Below are 26,329 nucleotides of genomic sequence, written 5' to 3'. Positions count from 1 at the left end.
TGGGAGCCTGCTGCCCTTGCCATATCTCCCCAGAGGGATGACGGGGGCCTGGAAAGCTCTGTCCTGCCAAGCATCCAGCTCCCTGCTCCCCCTGGAGGCCCCGGGGATTAGGAGCTCATGGGAGGGGCACTACAGGACACAGTGGGGGCCAGGCCAGTGCATGGCACCGTGAGCCACTCACGAGGAGTCGGGCCAGCAGCTTCTGTGGTGTGGGCAGATCCACTGGGGAGAGAAAGATACAGGACACCGAGGCTGTCCTGCTCCCATACCCCGGGGGAGCTTCCCCTGCAAGGTGTTGCCCCAACAGCATCCCAGCACCCCCCAGAATGCAGGAGGGGTCAGGATGGGGGATTTTCCACAAAGAATATCACTACAACTGGCCATCCCAGTTCATTTGAGTCCACCCAAACCACGGCTCTCGGGGCTTGGAGCCACTTCACAGTCAGGCAGAGATCTTGCAGAAGACAAAGGCCGATGGGATCACCAAACTCTCGTTTTGAAGCAGCAAACAGGTCACTGCTGCCCCTGGTTTCACTGTGTGCCAGGCTGCTGAGGCGTGGAGAGGGGCAGGGCTGCAGGCCCATCCCAAGCCCAAGTCCTCCCTTTATGCAATTTAAAAGGCAACCGTGGTGGCACGACTTTGTCCTCAGCAGAGGTCCTGGCTCACCCTCCCCATCTTTCCCTAGTACAGTATGTGCACGAATGGCTGACTCAACTAAGGGCAGGGCTTTCCTGGGATATTGCTCATTTGGGGAGGCGGCAGCAAATGGGGGTGGGGAACAAGGTCAGGTCAGAATCACCTAGCATAATATATGTAACATAATAGGTGCTCATCAATTTAGTTGCTTCTTAAGTCTGTGAGAAAGAAGTAAGGAGGTGTTATGAACTAGAGGACCGAATTAGTTCATGATTCTTGGCTTCACAAGAAGACACATTCAGAACGAGGGCTGGTTTTATTTTCCAACAGAATCTTCTTTAATATAAAACAAAGATAAAACACATCTCAACCCTGCAATCTGCCAGCATGCCTTGTTTCTACAAGACGCATGCTAGTCCATTAAGACTAAGTAGCAAAGAGTCTTTAGGAGCATTTGATTGGGAGAAATAGAAAAAGCAGATCTTAGGGAAACCTGGGCAAGGCCCACAGCTGAGACACATCCCCAAACACTAGAGCAGTCCTTGTCTTTTTAGATCCTCGTATGTCTTCTTATTCACAACATTCCCACTGGAGTCTTCATACTCTTCCTAAAAGGGAAGAAGGACGCCATTAAGCACAACTCCTGGGAGAAATATTCAGACCAGCCTCTGGGTACCTGAGCTCAGCCTGCCTGATTCCACGCCATTCATCCGAAACAGCCTTTCCAACCTGGGGTTCTGCTCTACTGCCCGCGGCATCCACTGGACATCTAGAATGGTGCCAATTATGACCGATCCTTGGGGATATCTGAGAAAATTGTGTATTCAAATCACTTTCTGTGTATAAGATGAGGAACTCTGGCTGAGAAAGGCTCATTTAAGACATGGTTTTCAAATGGGTCCCAAGAACCCTAGGTTTCTGCCTAAGAGGCCACTACAGTTGATAAAGGCCAAGAGGACTGAGCTTCTCCACATCCAGGAGTTCTGCTTTTTTCTATTGAGAAGGGCTATGCTGCTAAAAAAAGGAACACTGAACGCCACTGACCTGAGGAAGCAGCTACCATATCTCACATACATACCACTCCTCATCTCTGAAATCTGTTAGGGATGACCATCCTAAGGCCAACAAGACGCCTCCCCACCCCACGAGCAATCTCATCAGATGCTCTCGTCAAAGCAGATCTAACACATGACACAGATTTTCAGCCTCTTAGCTTATGAATCCTGAGGGAGGACAAGACACAGGGCACTCCTGCTTGCCGCTTCAAAATCCCAGTGGGAGGATATAACCTGTCTTAAGACACAGATTTGAAGTCTGACACATGTAATATCACAAATAAATTAGGCTTACAAGTCAAGAGCCGATTAGATATTGCCACACTACACTCCCTGCTACAGTGAACCAGGGGCCGTCTCTCACTTCCTTCTGCACCATGAGGGACTCTGTGGCTTGACGTTACACCCGATGCTATATAAGCACTCACCTCAGTGTCAGGCTGCCATCGTTCCGACGCCTTCTGGAGTTTCAGCTTGGCCCACACTGCAGGATGAGAAATGATCAGCAATCAGATTCCACTGAGTATCCACTGGGTACAGGGTGTTACAACATATCCCTCATTAGGATCCCCGAGTGACTGTCCTCAAGACATCTGCCTACCCCAAATGGCAATTTTGGTTCTGGACTGCCTGTGGACAAACCTCTTTCATTGCAAAATTTACCAAAATGTTTGCTTTGTTGCAAAATAAAAGTTGGATCATATATAACCGAACACTTCTTAGAATTGAGAACTGATACTCTCAAAGGAAAAGTTAGTATGGTACAAAATATAGGAATTACTGGAAAAAGTGACCTTACTGTTTTAAAGTTCATAATAGAAGAGAAAGAGAATGCTGTGCTTAGTCACTCAGTCATGTCTGACTCCATGGACTGTAGCCCACCGGGCTCCTCTATCCATGGGGATTTTCCAGGCAAGAACAATGGAGTGGGCTGTCATGCCCTCCTCCAGGGAAATCTCTCCTACCAGGAATCAAACCCAGGTCTCTCACATTGCAGGTGGATTCTTTACCATCTGAGCTACCAGGGAAACTCAACAATACTTGAGTGGGTGGCCTATCCCTTTTCCAGGGGAATCTTCCCAATCCAGGAATCGAACCAGGGTTTCCTGCATTGAAGGCATATTCTTTACCAGCTGAGTTATCAGGGAAGGTCCAAGAGAACACTAGACATTGTCAAATATGTCTACTTGGGGTCTGATGCATATATTTCAAAAAATTCAGAGGAAAAAAAAAAACACTGAAATATCATGGCCAAAGAGTCTGAAAGATAAGATGGCTCAATAAACACTGAAGACATTAGAAAAATAATTCTGACAGTTCAAGTCTAATGAACATGAAGAGAGAAAGAAATCTACAGACAGTACCATAGCTCCAGAGGAAGGGATCAGACATGTGCAAAGACAGGACAGACACAAAACTAGGGAAAGAACAACTTAAACTTGTAAGAATGTTGTTGAGAAGGCGCACCCGTAGAACAAAGGGCTATGTATGACAGATGGAACAGGTCGCTGCTACGAAGGTAAGATTACAGTGAAACGGAACAACCACTTGAGTCTTATAAGCTTTCCCATTTCTCATCAAGTAGAACAATCTCTAAACGTGACAAGATTAGAAGAAATATCATAGAGAAAGCCGAAGTCTAAGATGGGTGAAGAAATATAAATAGTAAATCAGACAATATATAAGTGCTTAACTCTGTGCCTGGTGTACAGGCACTCAACTAATCATCTTTTCCTTCCTTGCTAATTGCCTTAAATTAGCTGATATCTTTTTTTTAAAAACATATTCATTTGGCATCGGGTCTTAGTTGTGCCACATGGGGTCTCAGACCTTCACTACGACGTGAGAAATCTTCAGTTGCAGCATGTGGGATCTAGTTCCCTGACCAGGGATCAAACCTGGGCCCCCTGCATTGGGAGCACAGATTCTGAGACAATGGATCACCAGGGAAGTCCCTAAATTTCCTATTTTTGATGGAACAGCCAATACGATAAAAGCTATAGACACAGGATATCGTGGTTTTAGAAAAGTGATTGCCTTCATAGGCAATGTCCCTAGAATCCATGAAAATGTATCTCTCATGATATTGTCATAAACAAGATGATGATATCTGAAGCTGATGCCATTAGTTCATTAAGTTTAGTAGACTTATACCTAGTGAATTTTGGTCAATTGTGACCAACCACCTAAATGAGAAATCCCTTGTGAGAAGTTCCACAGGGCTCTTTCTTAGCTGTCTTTTGTTCAACTTATGATTCATAAGTCTGGAACAATGGAATGATTAATGAATTCATGCGTCAAATCCTTCATTTAAAAAAATAAAATAAAAAACTACTGTACTGAATCCTCCTGCTGAAAATGCCAAAGAAAAACTTCAACAGAATGATCTAACACAAAGACAGGAAACCCAGTATGACAGCTGTGCCAGTGGTTCACTCCCTGCCACTCCCACTAGGGCACCGGTCTTCCCAAGGTGCTCTGGAAGCAGCAACCCTGATCTAACAAGGGGCCACTTCTGCTGCCAGTTACTAAAGCGACAGCTGACTGGACAACAGATGGAACCTAACCCAGTTGCATCTTCCTACTGTCCTTCCCTGATATTAGAAATTGAGACACTGAGAGAATGTACTGCATGAAGGCAGGCTCTGAACACTGAAAAAGGTCACACAGCGCAAGGGCTAGAGTTGCCTTCGCCGTGAGCTAAGGCTTAGAGAGAAGACACAACAAAGTGGAGAAGGCGTATATGCAGATGAAAGCACAGCTGGAAAAGCGCGCTCTTCCTCACAGGATGGAAGGGCACAGAGTCAGGTTTTTAAGGGGCTCTCTTCCTCATAGCCAAAAATCCTTAAGATGTCTAGTTTAGATGCTTAAAAAAAAACCCAAATCCAAAAACCACACATGAAATTCAGGTTTAATAAAAAATAATTATTCTACACTCTACAAAATAATAGAATTAAATTCAATTTAATAATTAACTGATTATACCTATAGCTGATTCATGTTCATGTGTGGCAGAAATCAATATTGTAAAATCAATACAATATCATAAAATATCCTTTAATTAAAAATAAATTTAATTAAAAAAATAATTAATGGATGCTTATTAGTAGTGAGATACCTGAGACAAAAGTCTGTCATGATCCTGTGGGAGTCAAGATGTATGTAACTACCTGTTACTGAAAGTCTGAAAGGAAGCCAGAGAGTTAATCTAAGATACTTAAAAAGGAGGAATAATCCCTGAGGAAAAAAAGGAGAGGGGAGGTGATGAAAAGAGAAAGTGATACTGAGATAGAAGTGAAACTATAAATGTTACACAAATGACCTACAAGTATCAAGGGAGGTCATTATGGGTGGAAACGATATACCATATCAAAGATGTGGCAATAATAATATGAGAGAAACTGATAAACCTAGACATCTAAACAAGGAGATAAATACTGAAAACAATATGGATAACATTTTGAATGGTGAACCTGCCAATAATATTCTGGAAAAAAATTTTTTTTTCTTTTCTAAAAATCTGTATCACTAAAGAGACAATTTATAAAGTTTCTTTATGAAATGCCCTTAATGATCAACTCAAAAACATCTACAGGGGTAATTTAAATAAGGCAGTATGGGATTATGGGAAGAGAAAAGACTGTGGTAGAACAGACACGCGACTGATCCCTGGCTTTCTTTTCTTATGCTACATGACCTTGAAAGACTTACCTCAATTTTCCCTCCTCTGAAAGTGTGGGTGATCTTCTACCGCACTGATTGCTCTGAAGATTAAATGAGTGTAAAAATCTCCCATTTGCCTGGCATCTGGTATATGGCAGCTAGCAACAGGAAGACTAAACTCCAATGGAAGATAAAGGCGACTTCGGACCTCGTGCCTCGGGCTCTGCAGAGGAGCCCACAAGGGAAGGAGCCGCGCTGGCAGCTCACGCTTCTCCCTGAGCACGCTCCACACTGTGGTCAGGCATGCTGCAGCACTGCACCTGCATTATTTCACTTCATCTATGTATTATTTCATTTGAGACAGCTCTGAAGTAGACATACTATTAACACCTATAATTGATAGGTAAAGGAGACCAAGGCACTAAAAGACGTAACTTGCCCTGTGTCCCCTAGCCAGGAAATGGTGGAGGTACAATTTGGACCCTAACAGGTGGCTCCTCCAGAGACTTCACTATTAGGAATGTAGTTTTGAACCAACTTTACCCTTGAAGCAGAACAGATGAAAACATAAAGAACTTGAGGGAATCCATCAACAAAGTCCTTGGGTAAAAACAACATGACAAGACATAATGGGGGCGAAAGCTACCATGTATAAAATGAGTAGGCTACAAGGATACCACACGGGAATTGAGCCAATATTTTAAAGTAACTATAAATGGAGTATAATCTTTAAAAATTTTGAGTCACTACATTGTATGCATGAAAATTATATAATATTTTAAGTCAACTACAATTTTTTAAAAGTGAAAAAAAAAGGAGATAATGGGAATCTGAAAGCAGAAAAACCACTTTTTATAAACAGGTGATAAGAATATTCATATAAGATTAAACACTTAGTCTACTGAATCATTATGAGTAAGATGTATAGAATTTACTGTTTCAAAGCATCAATATAATCACCTCCTATAAATAACTCAACAGAATGACACATACTAATAATAGATAACAGAAACTAGTAGCAGAAATAGAAATAAACTGTTAGATGAAACATTAAAGTTAGAAATGTTAGGAAAACACCTGAATGAAAGGAATAGATTCAAATTTACTATATAATCTTTGTGAGAAATCTAACAAGAAAACAAGGAGTTAAATAGAAATAGATCAATTAATACACTGAGTGTAAAGAGCTCACCCCTATACAAGGATGAAAGAGCCCACATTTGCTGCCAATATTTTGATAACTGGGTAAATGGTCTATTACAGTAGAACAAACAAGCTATCAGATAACAGGAATTTCAAAAAGAAAATGAGAGTGATAAATAAGGTTACAATATAATATTGAGTTTATGTGGCTCAAATAACACAAAACTGGCAGAAATGCAAGACATAAAGTTTAATTACAACTGGAATCAACATGTCCATACCAGAATTCAAAACAAGTATACATTAAGTATGAAACCTACTGAATAGGAGAAAATATTTATAAATGATATGACAGATAAAGGGTTACTATTCAAAATATGTAAACAACTCATACAGCTTAATAGGGAAAAAAAAACCAAAAACAAAAAAAAAAAACAAAAAAACCCCAAAACACAACCTGTTTAAAAAGTGGGCAGATAATCTGAATAGGTATTTTTCCAAAGAAGACTTACAGATGGCTAACAGGCACATGAAAAGATGCTCGATATCACCAACCGTCAGAGAAATGCAAATCAAAACCACAAAGAGGTGTCACCTCATACCTGTCAGAATAGCTGTCATCAAAAACACCACAGATAACAAATACTGATGAAAATGTAGAAAAATGGTACCCTTACACTGTTAGTGGAAATGTAAACTGGTGCAGCCACTATGGAAAATAGTATTGAGGTTCCTCAAAAAGCTAAAAACAGAACTACCATATGATCCATCAATTCCACTCCTGGGTATATAACAGAAGAAAACAAAAACACTCATTTGAAAAGATACATATACCCCCAACATTCACAACAGCATTCTTTATGATAGCCAAGACAGGGAAGCAACCTTAATGTCCACCAATGAATGAACAGAGGAGATGGAGTGTGTGTTAGCTGCTCAGTCGTGTACAACCCTTTGCGACCCCATGGACTGTAGCTGCCAGGCGCCTCTGTCCATGGGATTCTCCGGCCAAGAATACTGGAGTGGGTTGCCATTACCTTCTCCAAGGGATCTTCCCAACCCAGACAGCGAAGCCAGATCTCCTGCACTGCAGGCAGATTCTTTACCATCTGTGCTACCAGGGAAGCCCAAAAGAAGCTGTGGTGTATATAGACAGATACATAGATATACATGCACACACACAAACACAATGGAATACTATTCAGGAATAAAAAAAAGAATGAAGTTGTGCTATATGCAACAACATGATGGACCTGGATGGCATTATACTTAATGAAATAAGTGAGGTAGAAAAAGACAAATACTATATATTATCCCTTATATGTGGAACCTAAAAAAAACCCCAACAAATGAATATAACGAAACAGAAACAGATTCACAGATAGAGAGAACTTGTGGTCACCAGTGGGGAAAGGCAAGGGCGGCAGAGATGGGAGTGGCAAGATAAGGACAGGGGATTAAAAGGTACAAACTACAATGTATAAAATAAATAAGATACAAGGATATGTTGTACAGTACAAGCAATACTACCAATATTTTATAAGCTGTTTTTTTTTCCCCGTGTGACTTGCAGGATCTTAGTTCCCAAACCAGGGGTCAAACCTGGGCCCTCCTGCAGTGAAAGCAGGGAGCCTCAGCCACTGGACCGCTAGGGAATTTCCTAGTATTTCATAACTTTAAATGGAGCACAATCTATAAAACTTTGAATCACTGTTATACATCTGAAACTAATACGATATCAACGTATCTCCAAAAAAAGTGAGTTTTTGACTAAAGACTTAAAAAAGGAACAAAGTAACAGGATCAAAGAAAGTATTAATAGGAAAAGGGAAATAGTAAAATGTAGAATAAAAATATTGAGTTTTCTACTTTGTCATACTAAATCAAGGAATCATACGGGCTATTAACTAAAGAGTTTTCTCAGAGTACAGTTCCTTTCTATGAGGAAGTAATCTCCATCTAAAGTTTCAAATGACAGAAGAGAATGTAGCATGTAATCAGATCAACTTCATGACATAAATATGGTTTTGATTCCTAAATCTGGCAAGTGTCTAAAAGCAAAGCAAAAAGCACACCTTTTATTTATGAATGTAAAAACAAAAATTCTAAACAGAATTCTAACAGGATAGATAACTACATTAAAAAAACTACCACTCAGTATGAAATAATTCAGAAATGCTGTTTTATCCAAGGCCTGATCAAAAGTAGTAAAAATGTTGCCACCTTTCTTTTGTGGAATATGATAATAAAATCATACTGCTACTGCTAAGTCACTTCAGTCGTGTCCAACTCTGTGCGACCTCATCCCTGGGATTCTCCAGGCAAGAACACTGGAGTGGGTTGCCATTTCCTTCTCCAATGCATAAAAGTGAAAAGAGAAAGTGAAGTCGCTCAGTCATGTCCGACTCTTCGAGACCCCATGGACTGCAGCCTACCAGGCTCCTCCGTCCATGGGATTTTCCAGGCAAGAGTACTGGAGTGGGGTGCCATTGCCTTCTCCAAATAAAATCATAAGCCAACTTTAAAATTAGTGAGGCTGCATCACATGGTCTTTAAAAACAGCATTCAGGCAAGGAAGACTTATTGCCTGCTTCTATTTAACATTTAAGATTTGGGGGTAACGCTTAGGAAAAATAAGTACATGGAACAAAATTAATTAAATATGTTTTGCAGTTGAACCGGATTGCAAGCCTGAAATAACATAAGGTATTACATTACATTACAACTTCAAGGTATCAAGTAATAAATCAACTCGGGCAATTTGCAGGATGTATTTAAGAAAATACGCCCCCCCCACCCCAATCATGATCTACTTATGTTATACGCAGCTAAAGTCTAAAAATGTGACAGCATTCAAAATGCAGCATTATGATTCTATGAAATTTCATTACTATTTTAATTTCCTCCGAACAGAGTGAAGGTCAAAATTGAAAAGAGGCTAACTGGATAATCTGATAATAGGATATATATTAATTCTGATCAGACGAACTGTATGACCCTGACTTATAAATGCGTAAAGAGACAAAACGGCAAAAAGGAGTCCCCAAAGCTTGCCATGCACAAGAAACTCAATGGAAGAGTCCCTGGAACTCACGGGTTAAGTCAGGGATTGGGGAACTCATTAGAAGGTCACTTCTACTTGGCTTTACCATGGAGGATATAACCCCAGAGGTGGAAGCCAAATCAGTCAGCTGACCAGGCAGTAGCATCGTGTGATATGCCAAGAGGCAGTGCATGAAACTTAGCAAAGTGGAGTGGTAAAATTCTTTTCCTAACAGTCTAACCCACTGACAGTGAAAACATGACCAAAAAAAAAAAAAAAGAAATAAAACTGTGAAGAAGATGGAAAAATCTATCATAGCCAGGAAGCCTGAGGTTCCTGGGAGCTTCAACAACACAGTGCTGGACACACGCTGAATTTGGTTTTTTCTCTGAGAGGTACTTTGCTGACATGTTGCTGTCACCTCAGAAATAAGCTTACCGAGATCACTTCTATTTCCTCTTTTGTATCTGCAGTTCTTAACACAGTAAAATCAACTCAGAAAATACACATACACTCATTCACTCAAAATCTTGCATATCCGGGAGTTCATGGACCCCAGTTAAAAGCAGTTTTATACTCAGCACAGAGCTTTTCTCAAGGGGGAAAGAATCGGTACTCCTGGCTAAACCATCCCCTGAAAAAGCAATACAGGACATAGTAGTCTGTATGTACCTACAACCTGCTGCCCTTAGGCCTGGACACATGACAATACTGGGACAGTGAACTGTAGTTCTGGCCTCGGGAACAATAAATAATTACTTACAGGAGACAGCGTCTTCAATCTGTGTCACATTAGCAAAGTGGGCAGTATTTGGGATGCCCAAACACCTCATGCCGTGAGCATGACGCCATTCCTGGGAGAAAAGCAGCAAGACGACAATATGAAATAGGACTGACCGAACATTCAGCACTAACCCCATCCTACTCAAAAACCTTCCCTAATCCTTTGCAAAAGGCTCCACTTAAAGACAGTGTTCCTTTTGGCGTTCCTGTCTGTAGACAGCTGGCTATGACTGACAAGAGGCAGTCACTTCAAAGCAGCACTGTATTGTTTGCCTCATTGGGCAGGTTTATAAAACCTAGATCCAGACAAAATCTGTGTCAAGGCCACAACTCTAACTCATCACTTACCTCCTATGCAACCCCACCACCAGCATGCGTAGGCATTACTGATGGCAAGTCAGTGTCATCTTTAGAAGTAAAGGAGAAGTGTTTCTCAGGTACAAGCAAGGATATGAAAGAGACCAGGGAGGGATGCTGATGCAATGACAGTATGGCTCAGGAATGGCAGATGGCACAGGCCCTGGATGCCAATTCCAATTCACTGGAGGGGGTACTGAGAAAGATTAGAGACTACTGGAGTTTGGCAGAAAAGACCCCAGAATCAGTAATACGCACATCTGAGGAAGAGAAAGAGGAATTCACATACATTCTCCATTCTTGGCTACATCTAGCATGTCTTCTATTCTGTAAGATTTCCCTCCAAGTACTAAGAACTGAAGGCAGAAACAAAATAAGCGTGAATTCACTTACTGGAGTACCACCCAGATAATGCCTTCTCTCAAGAATAGCTTGACAAATGTCATCCTCTTTTTTTTTCAAGAGGCAAAGGCCCATTTAAGACCCAAAGAAGAAGGCGGTGAGCCCTTTCTTTGGTATTGGGTACTAGCAACAGGAGAGAGAAATGACCAAGGAGTCAGAAAGGCAGAGAGAAAAAGCAAGCAAGAGAAAACGGAAACGAGGTTCAAATAGTAGTGGTGGAATGCCTCCAGAAACTGTCTCAGGTGCTACCCAAGGCTGGCACCGCTGCCAGAGGCCAAATGCCACATGCTAGACTTTATGTCCACTCCTTCTCTGATTCTCTTTAGCTCTGGACACTAGTGATCCTCTCAGGCTGCTCCTATCCTCTTCTCTAAAAGACTCATGTTTCAAGCTTCCACGTCCAGGAGAAGCACCGAATTTCTTACAGCAAAGTGCCGCTGGAAGGCCTTAGGACCTCGGTAGGTATAGTTTCCACAAATCTCACAGTTATAGTTGATATTTAGGCCATGAAGCTTATACAACCAGTAAGGAATGGGCTAGAAGAAATCAGACAAAAAAACAGTATTAGACCAGTGTCTGCATCTGCTGCCAAAATGAGAAGGGGGAAAGATGGCAGACTTACTTTGCCGTCCCAGCCGAGGGGCAGGTTTTTGGGGTTGTAAATGATCTCGTTCTCTTCATCTTCACTTTCACTCTCACTGATCTGCTCTTCCTCTTCCTCTTCTCGCTCTTCTCCAGTTCTTGCCTGCTTGCGTTGTACATTTTCATGGGTGAGATGTCGCTGCTCCTATGGCAGGTCCATGAATGAAAAGGGAGGTGAGAGAATAGTGCAGAAGAAGGGAAATTTTCTATTTTCCTATAACCCTTGTTGATCCCTCACTTTTAAGGATTAAGTTTTCCTTCTTGCAGAACAAAATGAAAGTCTTGCTTTCAAATAGAATTCCTCTTCAGCAGACCTTTCCTGATCTTAAAGGAAAAAGTAAAAAAAAAAAGAAAAGCTAAACCTAGCACTCGCCTAGGTTACTGACTGAGGCCAGAGACAATCGCAGAACAGAAGTCTTCTCTCTTCTGTCCCTAAACCATTCCCTGATCCAGTCTTCCTTTCTCTTTCCCACTGTTATCACCCTCACCAAGAGGACAACGTTCTAACTTGTCCGGAGTCTGTCCTCACTCCAGTCCAGCTTCCATGTTGTCCCCAGATTTATCAGCTGGAGAAAGCCAATCCAGGGGCACACTTTGCTTAAAAAAACTCTACTCTGCTTTCTGCTACTTAAAGGACAAGGTCCAACCTCCCAACATACAATAACTTCCCAAGTTTTTCTCTGACTACACCATCCCTCACCAGACACACCCAAGGACAACAGTTTGTTTTCTCATTATTTCCTTTGCCAGTAATTTTACCTTCATGCTCGCTATTTCCTCTACCTGGAACATCTTAATCTCCCTCTCTACTTAGAACACCCAATCTCAATGTATTATAGTAAACATCACATTATACTGCAGTTATCTGTAGCCCTCAATCACAAACTGGGCTTTTCAAGGGTAAGAGGCTGTCACATTCACGACTGTAATCAAAAGATTTAGCATAATATCTGGAAACCAACAGGTGTCAGTAAATGGTGAAGTAATGGTAAAAATAATACCAATTCATAACAAGATCAACTTTTGGAAATCATTTTGGCTGGAACTGGCTGCAATTCCAAGAAGAATAGTGCCACCTCCTGGCAGGGAAAGCAAAATGCTCTCAAAGTTAGAAGTCGTGGGCACACCTCATGTCAGGGGCACAGATGAGCCTTGTGTTCGTTTCAAAGGAGTGGCGACTCAGACTGCTGCCCACACTAGCACAGTCCTAGTTCACTGTGGAGAGTATACGTAACCCATGTACCCAATGTCTGGCTAACTTCCTTTTATCCAAAGCAGCTGTAACACAGGGAGCCAACGGATGACTCTTGTCATATCTTACTTGCCTTCTGAGTGTCTGCTTCCTGGGTCACCCCTGGCTATATTCTGGAGCTCAGGGAAAGAATCTGGATTCTATACTAAGAGGGGAGTCTACTCTCTCACCTAGCCTCAGGGGGATTGGGCAAACTTAGGAACGTCACCTAACAACAGACCCCTAACAACAGAACAGGACCTCAGTGAAGGGCTAAGTACCCTGGGAGAACACCAATTTTCTGCTGAAGTAGTTTGATTCGTACCTCTTTTCTTGCAATCCTAAAAAATATCCTACAAGTTTATATTTCTCTTACTTCCACAACTTGGAGTATTTATAGCCCTCGGCAGAGTCACTTACCCCAAGAATCTCTACATATTCGTAGATCTGGGCTTCAAGGAAAGCAATGTCTTTGTTCCTCTCAGTGTCTCTGGAAACAAGAAACAAACCGTATCACTCAAGGGTTCTTTCACCAACGCCATGTTCTCTGTATCTGGAACATTTATTCCACAGGTGCATTTAAAATTACAAGCACAAGAGAAATACCACGCTGTGAAAGCAAATGTTCCATTCTGCTCAGGACTTGCTGATATTTCCTTTATTATTATTTTTTTAATTTAAAAAATATTTTTGGCCATGCCATATGGCTTGCAGGCTCTTAGTTTCCCAAGCAAGGATCAAACCCAGGCCCCCTATAGTGGAAGTGAGGAATCTAAACTACTGGACTGCCAGGCAATTTCCCTGAGATTATTTCTTAGAATGCACGGAAGCTTCCTTTTCAACCTCATTCTAGAGAGTGAAATGCATATCTGTGTATTTAAATTCCTATCAATTTCCTATACAAAGGAAATGTGGTACAGAAGGGGAAGCTCTGGAACAGGCAGACTTGGGCCCAAATCCTGACCTTGCTACTTAGTAACTGTGAGATAACAGGTATAACTTTTCTAAGTCCTTATCTGCCAAAGATGAGGATAACAAATACTTTTCAAGGTTGTTTTGAGAATTAGCAAAACCACATATAAAAAAAGTACACTGTACAAGCGTCGGAGAAGGCACTGGTGACCCACTCCAGTACTCTTGCCTGGAAAATCCCATGGACGGAGGAGCCTGGTAGGCTGCAGTCCATGGGGTCCCTAAGAGTCAGACATGACTGAGCGACTTCACTTTCACTTTTCACTTTCATGCACTGGAGAAGGAAATGGCAACCCACTCCAGTGTTCTTGCCTGGAGAATCCCAGGGTCGGGGGAGCCTGGTGGGCTGCCGGCTATGGGGTCACAGAGTCAGACATGACTGAAGCGACTTAGCAGCAGCAGTACAAGCATGTGGCTCAGGAAAAGATTCAACTGTTATTAGCAAAAATGCACTTAGATGAACACTTTTGAACCAATCTACCTCTACAGAGGTAACAAAAGGTAGCTGAGGCACAGTTCCAACTTTAGAGATGTCACCTACTCTCAGACACCTAAGTACAGACTGCCCTTGGCTTATAGTAACAATGAGAGAACTGTCTGCCATTAGCAGAGAAAGAGAGCAGACTGGAGCTCGATGGATCAATAGCGGTGATAAAATGGGCTTTAAAATTTCTGACGTGGTACGAATTCCGCACGAGAATAAAAAGTTTAAAGTGTAAGCAGAGGTGCCCCCCTCCCCGCCACTCACCGCTTGGTGCCCTTCGTCTTGGGATTTTTGGCAAACAGGGAGGTGTCAAGTGACTCGAGGGACTTTCCTTTGGTGCTGAATAGCCTCTGGGCTCGCTCTTCTAGGGTCCTAAGGAGACACATGGGGCAAAGGATTTCAGGAGGACTTTACCATCTAGGCTTGCTTCTCTTTGCAGTGTGCAGTGACAGAAAGAACGGAACGGAGCCACTTAGATCGTGAAACACAAAGTACACGAGACAGCTCTGCTAGAAAAAGCCTCTTACCCGCCACACTTCAGGCCTAAAGCCAGGAGGGCAGATTTCAATCTGTCCAGACCCAGGGAGGCCAACTCCTGTATGAAAGAAACAAATTACAATTTTATATAAATAGACTTGGAGAAACAACAAATGCTCAAACTTAGGTTTGCAGGCTGATGTGTGGGTGTTTCTAAAATAGTGGCAAGACCGCGCATTCCACAGCCAGTCTCCTAGCAGGATGCTCCAACTCTCCAAAGGACCGACTCTGCGGTTAAGTTCATACGTAACCATATTCACTGTGTTCCACTACTTCCACTATAGCTTAAGATGGTTAATTTTTAGTTAACAGTTTTCAAAGAAATTGGATAAGCTTTTTTTTTTCCCCTTTGCATCTTTCTACATTCTTCGTAGATGCTTGCCTCAAGGATTGGTGTCTTACTATAATAAGTCTGTAGTGTTACGAGATCAAGTGACCCCTCTGAGGCGTGAACAGGCAAGACCAGCATAGGCTAAAGAAAACATACCTCCCAGGAGGAGAATGCAGAGAGGTCAAGATGGGCGCCAGCATGGGTCAGGGCACTGCTTGTTTCTTTCTGGAGAAACAATATGATGTTTATTAAGACCCAGGATTAGAACAAAGGCAAGGGAGTCATCTAAATTACAGGCATACCTCAGAAATATTGCAGGTTCAGTTCCAGACCATTGCAGTAAAACAATTGTCACAATGAAGTGAGTTCCATGATTCTTCCTGGTTTCCCAGGGCATACAAAAGTTATGTTTACACTATACTGTAGTCTATTAACTGCACAATCCCATTATGTCCAAAAAGAAATGTACATGTCTTAGTTAAAAAAATTTTATTGCGAAAAAATGCTAACCACCATCTGAGTCTTGGTAGTAATAAAAATCAAAGACCACCATAACAAAATGAAAAGTGGCAATAATAGACTTGTCTGATGGAGGGGGTTGCTGCATTTGTAAAAAAAAAAAAAAAAAATGCACCATCTGAGAAGTGCAAGAAAGCTAAGTGCAGTAAGACAAGGTGTGTGTGTACCAGGTGCTGGTTGGCCCCTTATAAACATGTATGAGTGAAAATCAAATGCCTATCAGAGTGCAGCAAAAAGAAGAAGAAAAAAAAAAAAAAACAACTAAAGCTAGATGGTCCAACTCTCCCAGAAATTTCAGAAAAAATTCATGTTTGTCCCCAGGAATGAAAATATGTAGTAAAGATTTCTAGCACATAATTATATCAGCCTTTGGTCAGTAGGAACCACAGAGCAGTAATGATACGGTTGGTGAAAATGTTGGACCCAATCAATGGCAAGTGGGCCCTGACAAATCTCTTTCCAAAGTACACAGGGAAAACCCAGCATACTTGGCAGAGAATACCTCCTGGCTACAACTGATCCCAAGGGACCAGCATCTGAAGGCCTAAAGCAGAGGCTCAAAATTAAAGTAAAATAGTTCACTTCTCTGGAATGTCCTCCACCCAAACCCCCTATTGAAGCTCACCGGCCATCCAGGAAAAGTACCATTCTCCCACTTCTTCTCAAATTCATTCTGAATTTTCCCAAAAAGTTCATTCTGATCTTGAAGAGGCTTCACTCTATCTGTGTAATCCTGAAGGTATTCAAGCAGCATCTCCAGATATCTATAGAGGAATAAGTAATAGAGACAGCAAAGTTTCTATTTCTGATATACTGTTATGCCCTACAAAATATACTCATAACTCCAGTGGTACTAGTCTTTTAAAGTAATAAAAATGAGATTACAATTGGCTTTCTTCTAATATGTCATCTTGATTCGGACCTTTCCTATCTTCTTTAATCCTCAAGATACAATTCCAAATACTATAGTCTTAACTCACACATAAGAAAGATTTCAGGTAAAAAGAATATGAGAAAGAGAGAGGAAGGCAGAGTACAGATTACTAACTAGGGGCAAAACAACACAAACAAAATGTAACATCTATACATCAGACCCACGCACCTCTGAGAAAGTTTAATTTTTTCCCCACTCTGCTCAATTCCAAAGACAGAGGCACCTGGGTGGGAGACTTCCCTCTACACTGAGACAAAATTAAGAACAATATGGGCCTAAGATCACAGATGTGCCCATAGACACATATTCTTCCGGAGTCAAAGTATTATGATTTTAATTTTATTTTTAAGTTAATTAATCATTTATTGTTTTGGTTGCACTGGGTCTTCACTGCTGCGAGGGCTTTCTCTAGCTACAGCAAGCGGGGGCTACTGTTCGTTGCAGTGCACAGGCTTCTCATTGTGCGGGCTTCTCTTGTTGCAAAGCATAAGCTCTAAGCACATATGCTTCAGCAGTTGCAGCACACAGACTCAACAGTTGCGGTGTGTGGCCTCTAGGCTGCCCAGACTCACTAATTGTGGCACTTGGGCTCTAGAGGGTGGGCTCGATACTTGTGGTACGGGGGCTGCTCCATGGCATGTGGAATCTTCCAGGAACAAGGATCAAACCCGTGTCCCCTCCATTGGCAAGCAGATTCTCATCCACTCTGCCACCAAGAAAGTCCCAAAGTGTTATGAAAGTCCCAAAGTGTTATGAAAGTCCCAAAGTGTTATGATTTTAAAACCATATCTTTAAAATTCATATTCTCCCATAAACCTGGAAGTCATTCACATATGCTTTTCGTGAAACAAGATTCAAAACTGCCCTCAAATCTTCTTGTTAAAATAATCTCCTAGTCACATTCAGTAGAGGTCTGGAAGCTAGTGATGCCTACCTCTTGTACTCGGCATTCTTCCTTTCTTTAGGAATGTCAAACAACTGGTCAAAGATGGACAGGTAAGTGATATAATCCAGCTTCTGAAAAGAGAAAAGAAATGACAAGAGATTCAGTTAGGTGTTTGCACCAAGTTACAACATAATCCCAATAAATGAGGTCAAAATTGAGCCTAACAACATAATCTCTGATAAATGAGATCAAAATTGAGCCCAATTCACTTTAGCCTTTTTCCCCCCTATCATTTAATTCCTATATTAACTGGGTGTTAATTCCATTGGACTAAGTAGAATATGAGACACAAAATTAACCTGGAAAAATAAAGATCAAATCAATAAACCACAGGCTAAAAGAAACATCTCTTCAACATTACTACATACCAGGCACATGTTGAAAGACAGACATCCATTGCATCTTAAAATAAGGTCCCGGAAGGTGCCCTTTTTTTCCCCTTATTTAATCACTTATTGAATATCTTTGGACCAAGTGCATGGATACACATGAGAACAAGACCAATGCAGCAGGATTGGACTCATGGAGTTTATACAGCTGAGACAACTTTTGGGACATGTCCTTACAACTCCAAGAGGAATTTCATCACATACTTCCTTGCGACTTTCCTGAGGCTGTCACATTAAATCTCATTTCTTATGGTAAGTAATTTTTAGGCATCTTTTTAAAGATATTAAATAGCCATTCCTGGAAGAAATTATGTTCTTGTATCTTCATGTACCTACTACTATGTGTACCTAACACAGATGCTTGATGTGTATTTGGGAGTTTAAAAAACTTATTTTTACAAAAGCAAAATAGGCTTGTTGTAATAATAAAACAAAATTTATTAGTAAGTAGAACAGATTTATTTGTTCACTGCAGAAACCCGATTTTCACTTTGAAAATGGTTTCCTTCCAAGAAAGCACATCACCACTTTAATATTTATGTAACAGTTTCAGAACACAAGGAAGACACTGTTTCATGTCTAGTAGCCCCGGCCCAGTGTCCTGACTCACCCTGAGAATCAGAGCCACCCTCCCCTATCCTGGGTCTTACCTCAGAGGCCTTCAGGTTAATGTATTTGAGGTAACAGTCATGAAGATCCAGGTAACGACCATATCCCTCTTCATCTGTGAACTCCACCAAGTCTGAAGCAATCAGAGGTATCAACAATTCAGATACTGAAGACCACTTTCTTGGCCTTGGGTTTTCAGGTGGACTGCACTGTTTCATAATGCAGCCCTTTACCCAAACACCCTCTCTCTGCTCACAGATTGAACAGGGACTCGGCCAATGCATTTACGTTGGATGAGCACAAAATGAATACGCAAGTTTAGTATGACAATCTAGTCCAGGCTTTTCTTTAGTCTAACAGAACATCAGTAGGAGAACCCAGCTATACATTTCTGTGGGGCCATTTCCCAGGGCTCTGAGGGCAAATCTGAGCTCTGTTATTTACCTGAACTTCTGTTAGTGCTGGAGAGAAGCATTAAACCCTACTTACTTTGTGCTTCTTCACTTGGATTCTCTCGTGCCTTTAGGAGCTCCTCAAATTCCACTGACATTGGAACACAGATCTGATGGAAAAAAGAGAAAAGCTCAGGTGGATTTTTCAACATAAAAGTTGCAATACCACAGAATGGGCTATAGAGAAAGTTGGATTTCTAATGCTTTACTTGGCTTGGATTGTTCATTAGGAGTTTACTTCTGTTTTCCAATTACCTTGCTTTTTCCTTTGCGTTCTGCCATTGTTTAACTAAAATTTGCTAAAATAACATTCACAAAAGTTCAAATACCATAAAAAGACAGAATAAAAAAAAATCAATGTCCCCCTTTAATAGTTCTCCTGCAAGGGAGTTCTCTGGTGCTCTAGTGTTTATGATTCGGCGCTTACAATGCAGGGGGCACGAGTTCGATCCCTGATCGGGGAACTAAGATCCCGCATGTCTTGAAGAGCACTCCCACCCCCTGGGCACCAACCTTCCTCCACCAAAAAAAAATTGTACTGCTAATAGATAACCACTGTGTACAGACCGTTTAAAAATTTTTAAATGTCAGCCATTCTCAAACTTTGCTGCATATTAGAATCACCTGAGAGAGCACTAAAAAAGTCCTGACATACTTGATACCAATTAAATGAGAAGTGGGGGGAGGTACCAGCGCTTTTTAGAGACCCTTAGATCCAAATGCACAGCAAAATTTGGAAACCATTGCTCTGTGCATTTATATATATGTATTTGTGCAACCATAACACTGACAAGTGCCAAGATTATTACTTTGCTTCTCACATAATTGGATTTAATTTTTTCCCCCTTAGTATATCCTGAGCATCCTTCTAATCATTTATTTAACCATTTATCCCTTATCACTTTTCCACCAGAGCTGGGATAAGGTTAACAAACCAAAATGGTACTCATGTCTTCTCTCTTGGTTAGCAAAAGACTGAATACTCTACCTTCCAAAGGGAGTGAGGAGACATTTATGTACCTCTACTAAGTAACCTCTCCGGCCTAGTATTTTCAGTCTCTTATTTTTCTACCCATTTCTTTACATATGGACACCTTCCTATCTGCCCTATGATCCTACTTCTACTTCTCCTCTCCTTTTTCCTGCTAGTCTTTCAAATGCATGTTAAAGCACTACACACTACCGTTTCCCCACTATTCACGAGTGCTCCCTGTGACCAGATTTCCCAAATTTCCATTCCCGCCACTTCCACCGAGCAGCAATCCTGGCAGTTACCAATCAATAACAGCTGATACCAGTCACTTCCTTTCTGAGGCTCATTTGCTGAGCAATGCAGGGGACACAGGTTTGATCCCTGTTCGGGGAACTAAGATCCCATGTACTACGAGGTGAGGCCACAAAAAAAAAAAAAAGAAGAAGAAGAAGAGAAAGAGAGCAGGATGGAACGATGGAGCAGGAGAGCCTAGACCATGATGCAGATAAGACAAAATCTTGCCCAATTCAGTGAGGAGCAAAGATTACTCACTAAAAGTCTCACACTGGACAGAAATACCAAGCTGTGGTACACCCCCTCCCGCCGGGCTCAGCCACTGGCTACAGGCTGCCCGAGAAGAGAACATGCACGTTCAGTCGCTTCAGTCGAGTCCGATTCTGTGACTCCATGGACTTAGCCTGCCAAGCTCCCCTGTCCATGGGACTTCCCAGGCAAGAATACTGGAGTGGTTTGACATTTCCTCCCCCAAGGGATCTTCCTGACCCAAGGACTGAACCTGCGGCTCCTGCAGTGCGGGCAGAGACTTTACCACTAGGCCACCAGGGAATTAGCAGGCAGCTTCTTTACCACCAGAGCCAGCTGGGAAGCCCGAGAGAACGGCTTTAGCTTAAAGCTGAGGGAGATTCTAAAGGAACTTGGGAGCTGCAGGATGTCACCTAACTATATTGCTTATAGCTAACTGGTAAGTTCTTTTTTGAAAGGACATCTAAGTGGCAGTCTCCATTTTCCATACACATGTCCTTTGTATACTCTTTGGACAGGTCTGGAGAAAAAACTTTCCAAGGTCATACCTCATTTGGGTGCTTCCGGTGGAATTCCTTTATTTGTTTGAGTCTGTTATAGAATTCAGCAAACTCATTGGGTCCTGAAATGGCATTGAGCTCCTCTTTTCGTAACCTGCAATTTCAGAAAAAAATCCGGGAAACATGGAGCACAAAGTCAGTCCTTTAACCATGGCCCCTCAAAAGCAATAATTCCTGGACTGAAGGTGACTGTCACTTACCCATCCTTGTCGTCATACAAATCCCTCAGATTCCCACTGACTTCCATATACCTCTGAAAGGCAAACACAAATCCATCAGAATGAAGCAATCCGTACAACTGAGACCCAAGCAACCAGCAAGGGCTCTCTAGTCAAATCCCAGGAAAATATCAAAAGATGTGGTATTAAAAGTTCTTATGCTTTCTGGTACCCTTAAACAGAGCACTGGCTCCTAGCTAATTTTTAAAATAGATCACTCTGAAGATTACCTAAGTGATGTGTTTTGAGGGGTGACAGAGTTCCTATATTTAACTTTCCCTAGAAAAGTCACAGGCTTCCCTGGTGGGTCAGTGGTAGAGAGTCCACCTGCCATTGTACAAGAGGTGGGTTAGATCCCTGGATAGGGAAAAGGAAACGGCAATCCACTCTAGTACTCCTGACTGGGAAATCCCATGGACAGAGGAGCCTGATGGGCTACAGTCCGTTGGGCTGCAAGTCTGATAGGACTTATCGACTAAAAATAGAAGTATTGTAAAAGAGAGTCATGTAAGAGAAACAGCAGTTTTTCTTTGGAAAACAGCAGTTCTCATCAAAGACCCTCAAAGATAAAAGGAGCGTTGAAGATGACTTTCACTATTTCAAAAGGCTTGACTAAGGAGTGCTCAGGCTAAGTAAAACATCACACAGCTTCCTTTGGGTTCAAATTCAGGATGGCACAAGTACATAGCCCATTCTCCAAAACTTTTGGGACCAGGTTTGCTTCAGAATTTGGAATTTTAGTTCTGCACTTAAAGTTATGTTATTTATTAAATGGAATAAAGGCCATAAAAAACCTCTCATCTGATCAGATCAAGTCAGATTTTTGCCACCAAGTAATTTCCAAAACAAATTTAAAAATCTTTTGTTTTCAGAGTACTTTGGATTTGGGAATCTAGATAAGGGATTAGGGGCTTGTAATGCTCATTTATCTACCCTAAATCAGAAACTCTGATTAGGGTCTTTTATTCTTTTCTATGGGGGAGGAGAGTACCGTCTAAGCCCGAGGCATTGACACCTCATAACTACTCTTTGCACATCCATGGGACACAGGATGCTATAAAGGGGATCTCTAGTAATTAAAAATGAGTGAGTTCTCCATTCGGAGAAGGGAGTAAGGTTGGTTGAGCATCCTCAGGTTTGGCAGCGCGTGGACATTTGGCAGGCATACAAACCCCTCGACTGGCCAATCGGCTACCTTTGTCCCTGCACCCCCTCCTTCCTCTTCTAGTCGATCGCGCCCAAAAAGAAGCGGACAGTAGGACACTCACATCTTGCATGGCCCGTGTGCGGTGGTCAGAATTGATCTGGTCCCGGAGCTGAAGAAAGGCAAACGGTGACATAGACGTCGTTAGTCGGAATTCTGGAGTTGAGGAAGGCCGCCCGAGGGCGGAGCTTACCCGCTAGGGTCTTAGCGGCCCAAGCAGAGAGGCCTCTGGGCGCTGGGCCCCGGGGAATGGTTACCTAGGCCTGAGCTCGGGGAGGGAATCTCCCGAAGGGCTCGGAGCGGGGCGGGTCTGAGGGCTGAAAAAAGCTCTGAGGTTAAACCCGGGCAGGGGGGTCCAGCCTTAGGGTAGCCCTTGCCCAGGCCCACTCACCGTGGACTTCTTAGTGAGCATCTCTTTGGCCATGACATCCATAAGCCGTTCCTTCTCCTCATGATAGCGCCGCTGCTGCTCCAGAATCGTTTCCATCTTCCCTCCTCCTCCTCCCCCGCCGCCGTCGCTGCCGCCGCAACCCAACCCAGACCACCAACACGACCGGAAACAACCCCTGCCGCCTTGCGCGCCCGCGTCCGCAAGCTACGAGTCCGGCGGCAGCAAAGTTCCGCGGTTGCCGGAAGTTCCTCGGGGACTCGAGGAAAAGTGAGCACCGCTAGAGATCCAGTCGGTGCTATGGAGACGGCTGCAGTGCCCCCTGCTGGTCGAGGGGGTGTGGCGCGATACCGAACGATTTGCAGGTGCCTCTAGGGGGCACACAGAAATCCACCAGCCTGGCGGTGAGAAATCTAACCTGGCTTGCGGGGACTTCCCTAGCTGCGCGGCCGGGCTGGATTGAGTAGCTGAGGAGCACGGATGGGAGCTGGAGAACCGGAACTTGAGTCTCCAGTTCAGTGTGACCTGTGACAACGTTTTTCCCTCAGTAAAATGAGGATGATCGCGGGGTTTTTTCCTTTCCTTTCTTCTTTTCTTTCTCCTTCCCTTCCTTTCTTTTGATATTGTCTGTCAGCAGTGCTGCGTGCGTGCTAAGTCGCTTCAGTCATGTTCGACTCGTTGCGACCCTATGGACCAAAACCAGCCAGGCTCCTCTGTCCAAGGGTTTCTCCAGGCAAGAATACTGGAGTGAGTCTCCATCCCCTCCTCTAGGGGGTCTTCCCCATCCAGGGATCAAACCCACATCTCTTATGTCTCTTGCATTGGCAGACAGGTTCTTTACCACTAATGCCACCTGGGAAACCCAAGGGACTGGTTAAATAAAATATAGTGCATTCAAGCAGTAAAATACTATATAACTGGAGGGGGAAAAGAAAGAAAGAAAGAAACAAGTCTACATGCCCACATCTAGGGGAGAAATGAAAACCTATGTCCATATGTGCAGACATTCATAGCAGCACTAATTGTTATCAACAAAGCTGCAACCCCCAAAGTCATTAACTGGTAAATATACAGACCACATATGATGTATCCATACAATGGAACATTATTCAGCAATGAAGGAATATTACAATATGGATGACCCATAAAAGCATCATGTTATGTGAAAGAAGGCAGACACGCAAAGAAAAACACATTAGTGTGTGTTCAGATGGCAAATCTATATAGATAGAAAGTAGGTGAGTGGTTGCCTGTTGCTAGTGTCTAAAAATTTAAGCAAGACCTCCAACTTAGGGATAGGACCCCCAGACACAACAAATCCCCAGAAATTTTTCCTGCATCTCTGGGAGAGAGGTAAGAAATTCCTCTTCTGGATTGCAGACTCAGTGTGTGTATCTTTTGAGGGGTGGGGGTGGGAGGGTAAAGGTTTGGGATTCACCATGTTTCAACACATATGAGACACTATCAAGTGTTAACCCCACCATTGTTTTATGGTTCATAAAGAAAGAAAAAAAATTTTTTTTTCAATTCAGCTATGTCACATGGTTAATTATATGGTTGCATCTGGCTTCTGAGGTCATAAATCTGAAAAATGTTTATCTTGAAATCAATGATCCATTATTGTACTTGCACATCTCTTTCCTCTTAGGTGGATGGGTCACCTGAGCACCATTCACCTGATGCCTTCCTTCCCCTTAAACCTTCTCCTTCCTCATTCCTTCAGACCGGTCACCAAGTCCTGTCTTTTCCACTCCAGCTGCCACCTGTTTCACTATCTCTCACCTGCACCACTGCACCAGCCTCCTCCCCAGCCTACTCATCTTACCCCTCCAATCCATTATTTACTATGCAGCGAAGTGATCATCTCTCGCCCCTGCTTAAAGATTTCCACTGCCTGGTTTACCCACAGGGTGAGGTCTGTTTCACTTGGCTTTCGGTGTTTCATGTCCTGGCTGCTGCCTGCTGTTTTAGTCTTTCGGCACTTCCTCCAAATGAAATTACTCGCTGCTTCCTCAAAATACACCATATGTTTTTTTCAGGCCTCCAGGTCTTTGCATTAGCTGTTTTCTATGCTTGGACTACTCTTCCTCAGTAAGTTCTTTATTGAACATGTAGTTAAGTGCCCGAGGCTGAGTGTGGAGGGGTGAGCAAGGCAGGCGTGAATCCAACCCTTAGAGGCTGGTGGAAGAAAGAGACGAAAATGTCAACATGCAATCATTAATGATAAGCACATGGTGGGCATTCATCAAGGTTTGTTGAAAATGTCAAAGTTGAGGATTCAGATTGGGCCGGGAAGGCAGTGTGGAAAGGAGTAGAACCCCGGATCTACCTATTTCGGGAACTTGACAAGTAGAGTCTCCACCTCTGTGAAGTGGAAAAACGCTCGCCCCATAGAATTTCGGGGAGGATTTCATTTCAGATACATATAATCACGCGGTTCTGCCGGCCCGAAGGGCCCCTCCCCCACTGGGCGCCGAAGGTCCGCCCGCCCGCCCGGCCGGGGGCCCCCACCCGGGGGGAGGCCGCGGGCGGGACGTCAGTGGCTCAGCCCGCGCCGGCCGCCGGAGCGCACGACTCGAGCTCCGCCAGTCTAGACCGCGGAGCCTACACCGCAGGCCGCCGAGAGCGCAGGGGCAGGGGCGTCGGACGCCGGGAGAGGGGAGCAGCGCTCCGCCCCATCGCCTTATTTTGGGGGACAGCCCCCCCACCCCCGGGCTCATTCCCGCCCCCGCCCTTGAATCACGATGGGGCGGGGCCATGACCCATTCATGCCGGGAATCGGATCCAGATGTTCCCGCGGCGCGTGCAGCTGCATCCTTGCCTTTTTTGGCAAAAAACGTGCGGCCGCGAGCGGATCCCGGGCCGCCTCCGCTAATCCTAGGGAAGAGGGGGAAGGGGGCTGAGGGTCTGGGCCCAGACTGGGGATTCGCATTGGATGCTTCGTGGGGTTCGGAGAGGTGGTTATTAAGGGAGGGGAGAGACTTGTACCTGGCGGGGAAGCCAACACCAGCCTCCCCGGCCCAGGCTCCGATCCGCAACCTCCCTAAATCCCTCCCTTCCTCACCGGAGGAAAAAGTCCTTTGCCAGAAGGCGGGGGAGGTGGAAGGGAGGCCGACTAAGCCAAAGACGGACGGTAGCGGCGGCGGGGATCCCCTTTCTCGGGAGAGGTTTCCCACCCCGCCTGGAAGCTTCCTCCTGCTCTGCAGGGAGGAGGTGGGACGAGCCTCCAAGTCCCTGGGTGCGAAGGACCCTTCCTTGCCCCTCCACCCACCTCCGCCTGCTCCCCCAACCCCCAGCCAAACAGAGGCCTTCAC

At 43.5% G+C, this 26,329-nt stretch overlaps 1 protein-coding gene across 1 annotated transcript; it reads right to left on the bottom strand.

The window, feature by feature from the left end:
* Positions 1-934: 934 nt before the first annotated feature.
* Positions 935-23,200, bottom strand: SF3A3 (splicing factor 3a subunit 3). Its single transcript, XM_020896936.2, has 17 exons — positions 23,019-23,200; positions 22,692-22,739; positions 21,406-21,458; positions 21,194-21,299; positions 19,167-19,239; positions 18,719-18,810; positions 17,668-17,750; positions 16,425-16,563; positions 15,437-15,505; positions 14,940-15,007; positions 14,677-14,784; positions 13,377-13,446; positions 11,706-11,870; positions 11,509-11,619; positions 10,305-10,395; positions 2,121-2,176; positions 935-1,245 (listed from the first exon to the last, which is right to left on the bottom strand). The coding sequence occupies exons 1-17, from the start codon at positions 23,112-23,114 to the stop codon at positions 1,168-1,170; spliced, it is 1,506 nt and encodes a 501-aa protein (XP_020752595.1). The 5' UTR covers positions 23,115-23,200; the 3' UTR covers positions 935-1,167.
* Positions 23,201-26,329: the final 3,129 nt, after the last annotated feature.

The sequence above is a fragment of the Odocoileus virginianus genome, chromosome 5 (assembly GCF_023699985.2).
Source record: "Odocoileus virginianus isolate 20LAN1187 ecotype Illinois chromosome 5, Ovbor_1.2, whole genome shotgun sequence".
In the NCBI taxonomy this organism is placed as follows: domain Eukaryota; kingdom Metazoa; phylum Chordata; class Mammalia; order Artiodactyla; family Cervidae; genus Odocoileus; species Odocoileus virginianus.
This window is presented reverse-complemented; position numbering and strand designations above follow the sequence as displayed.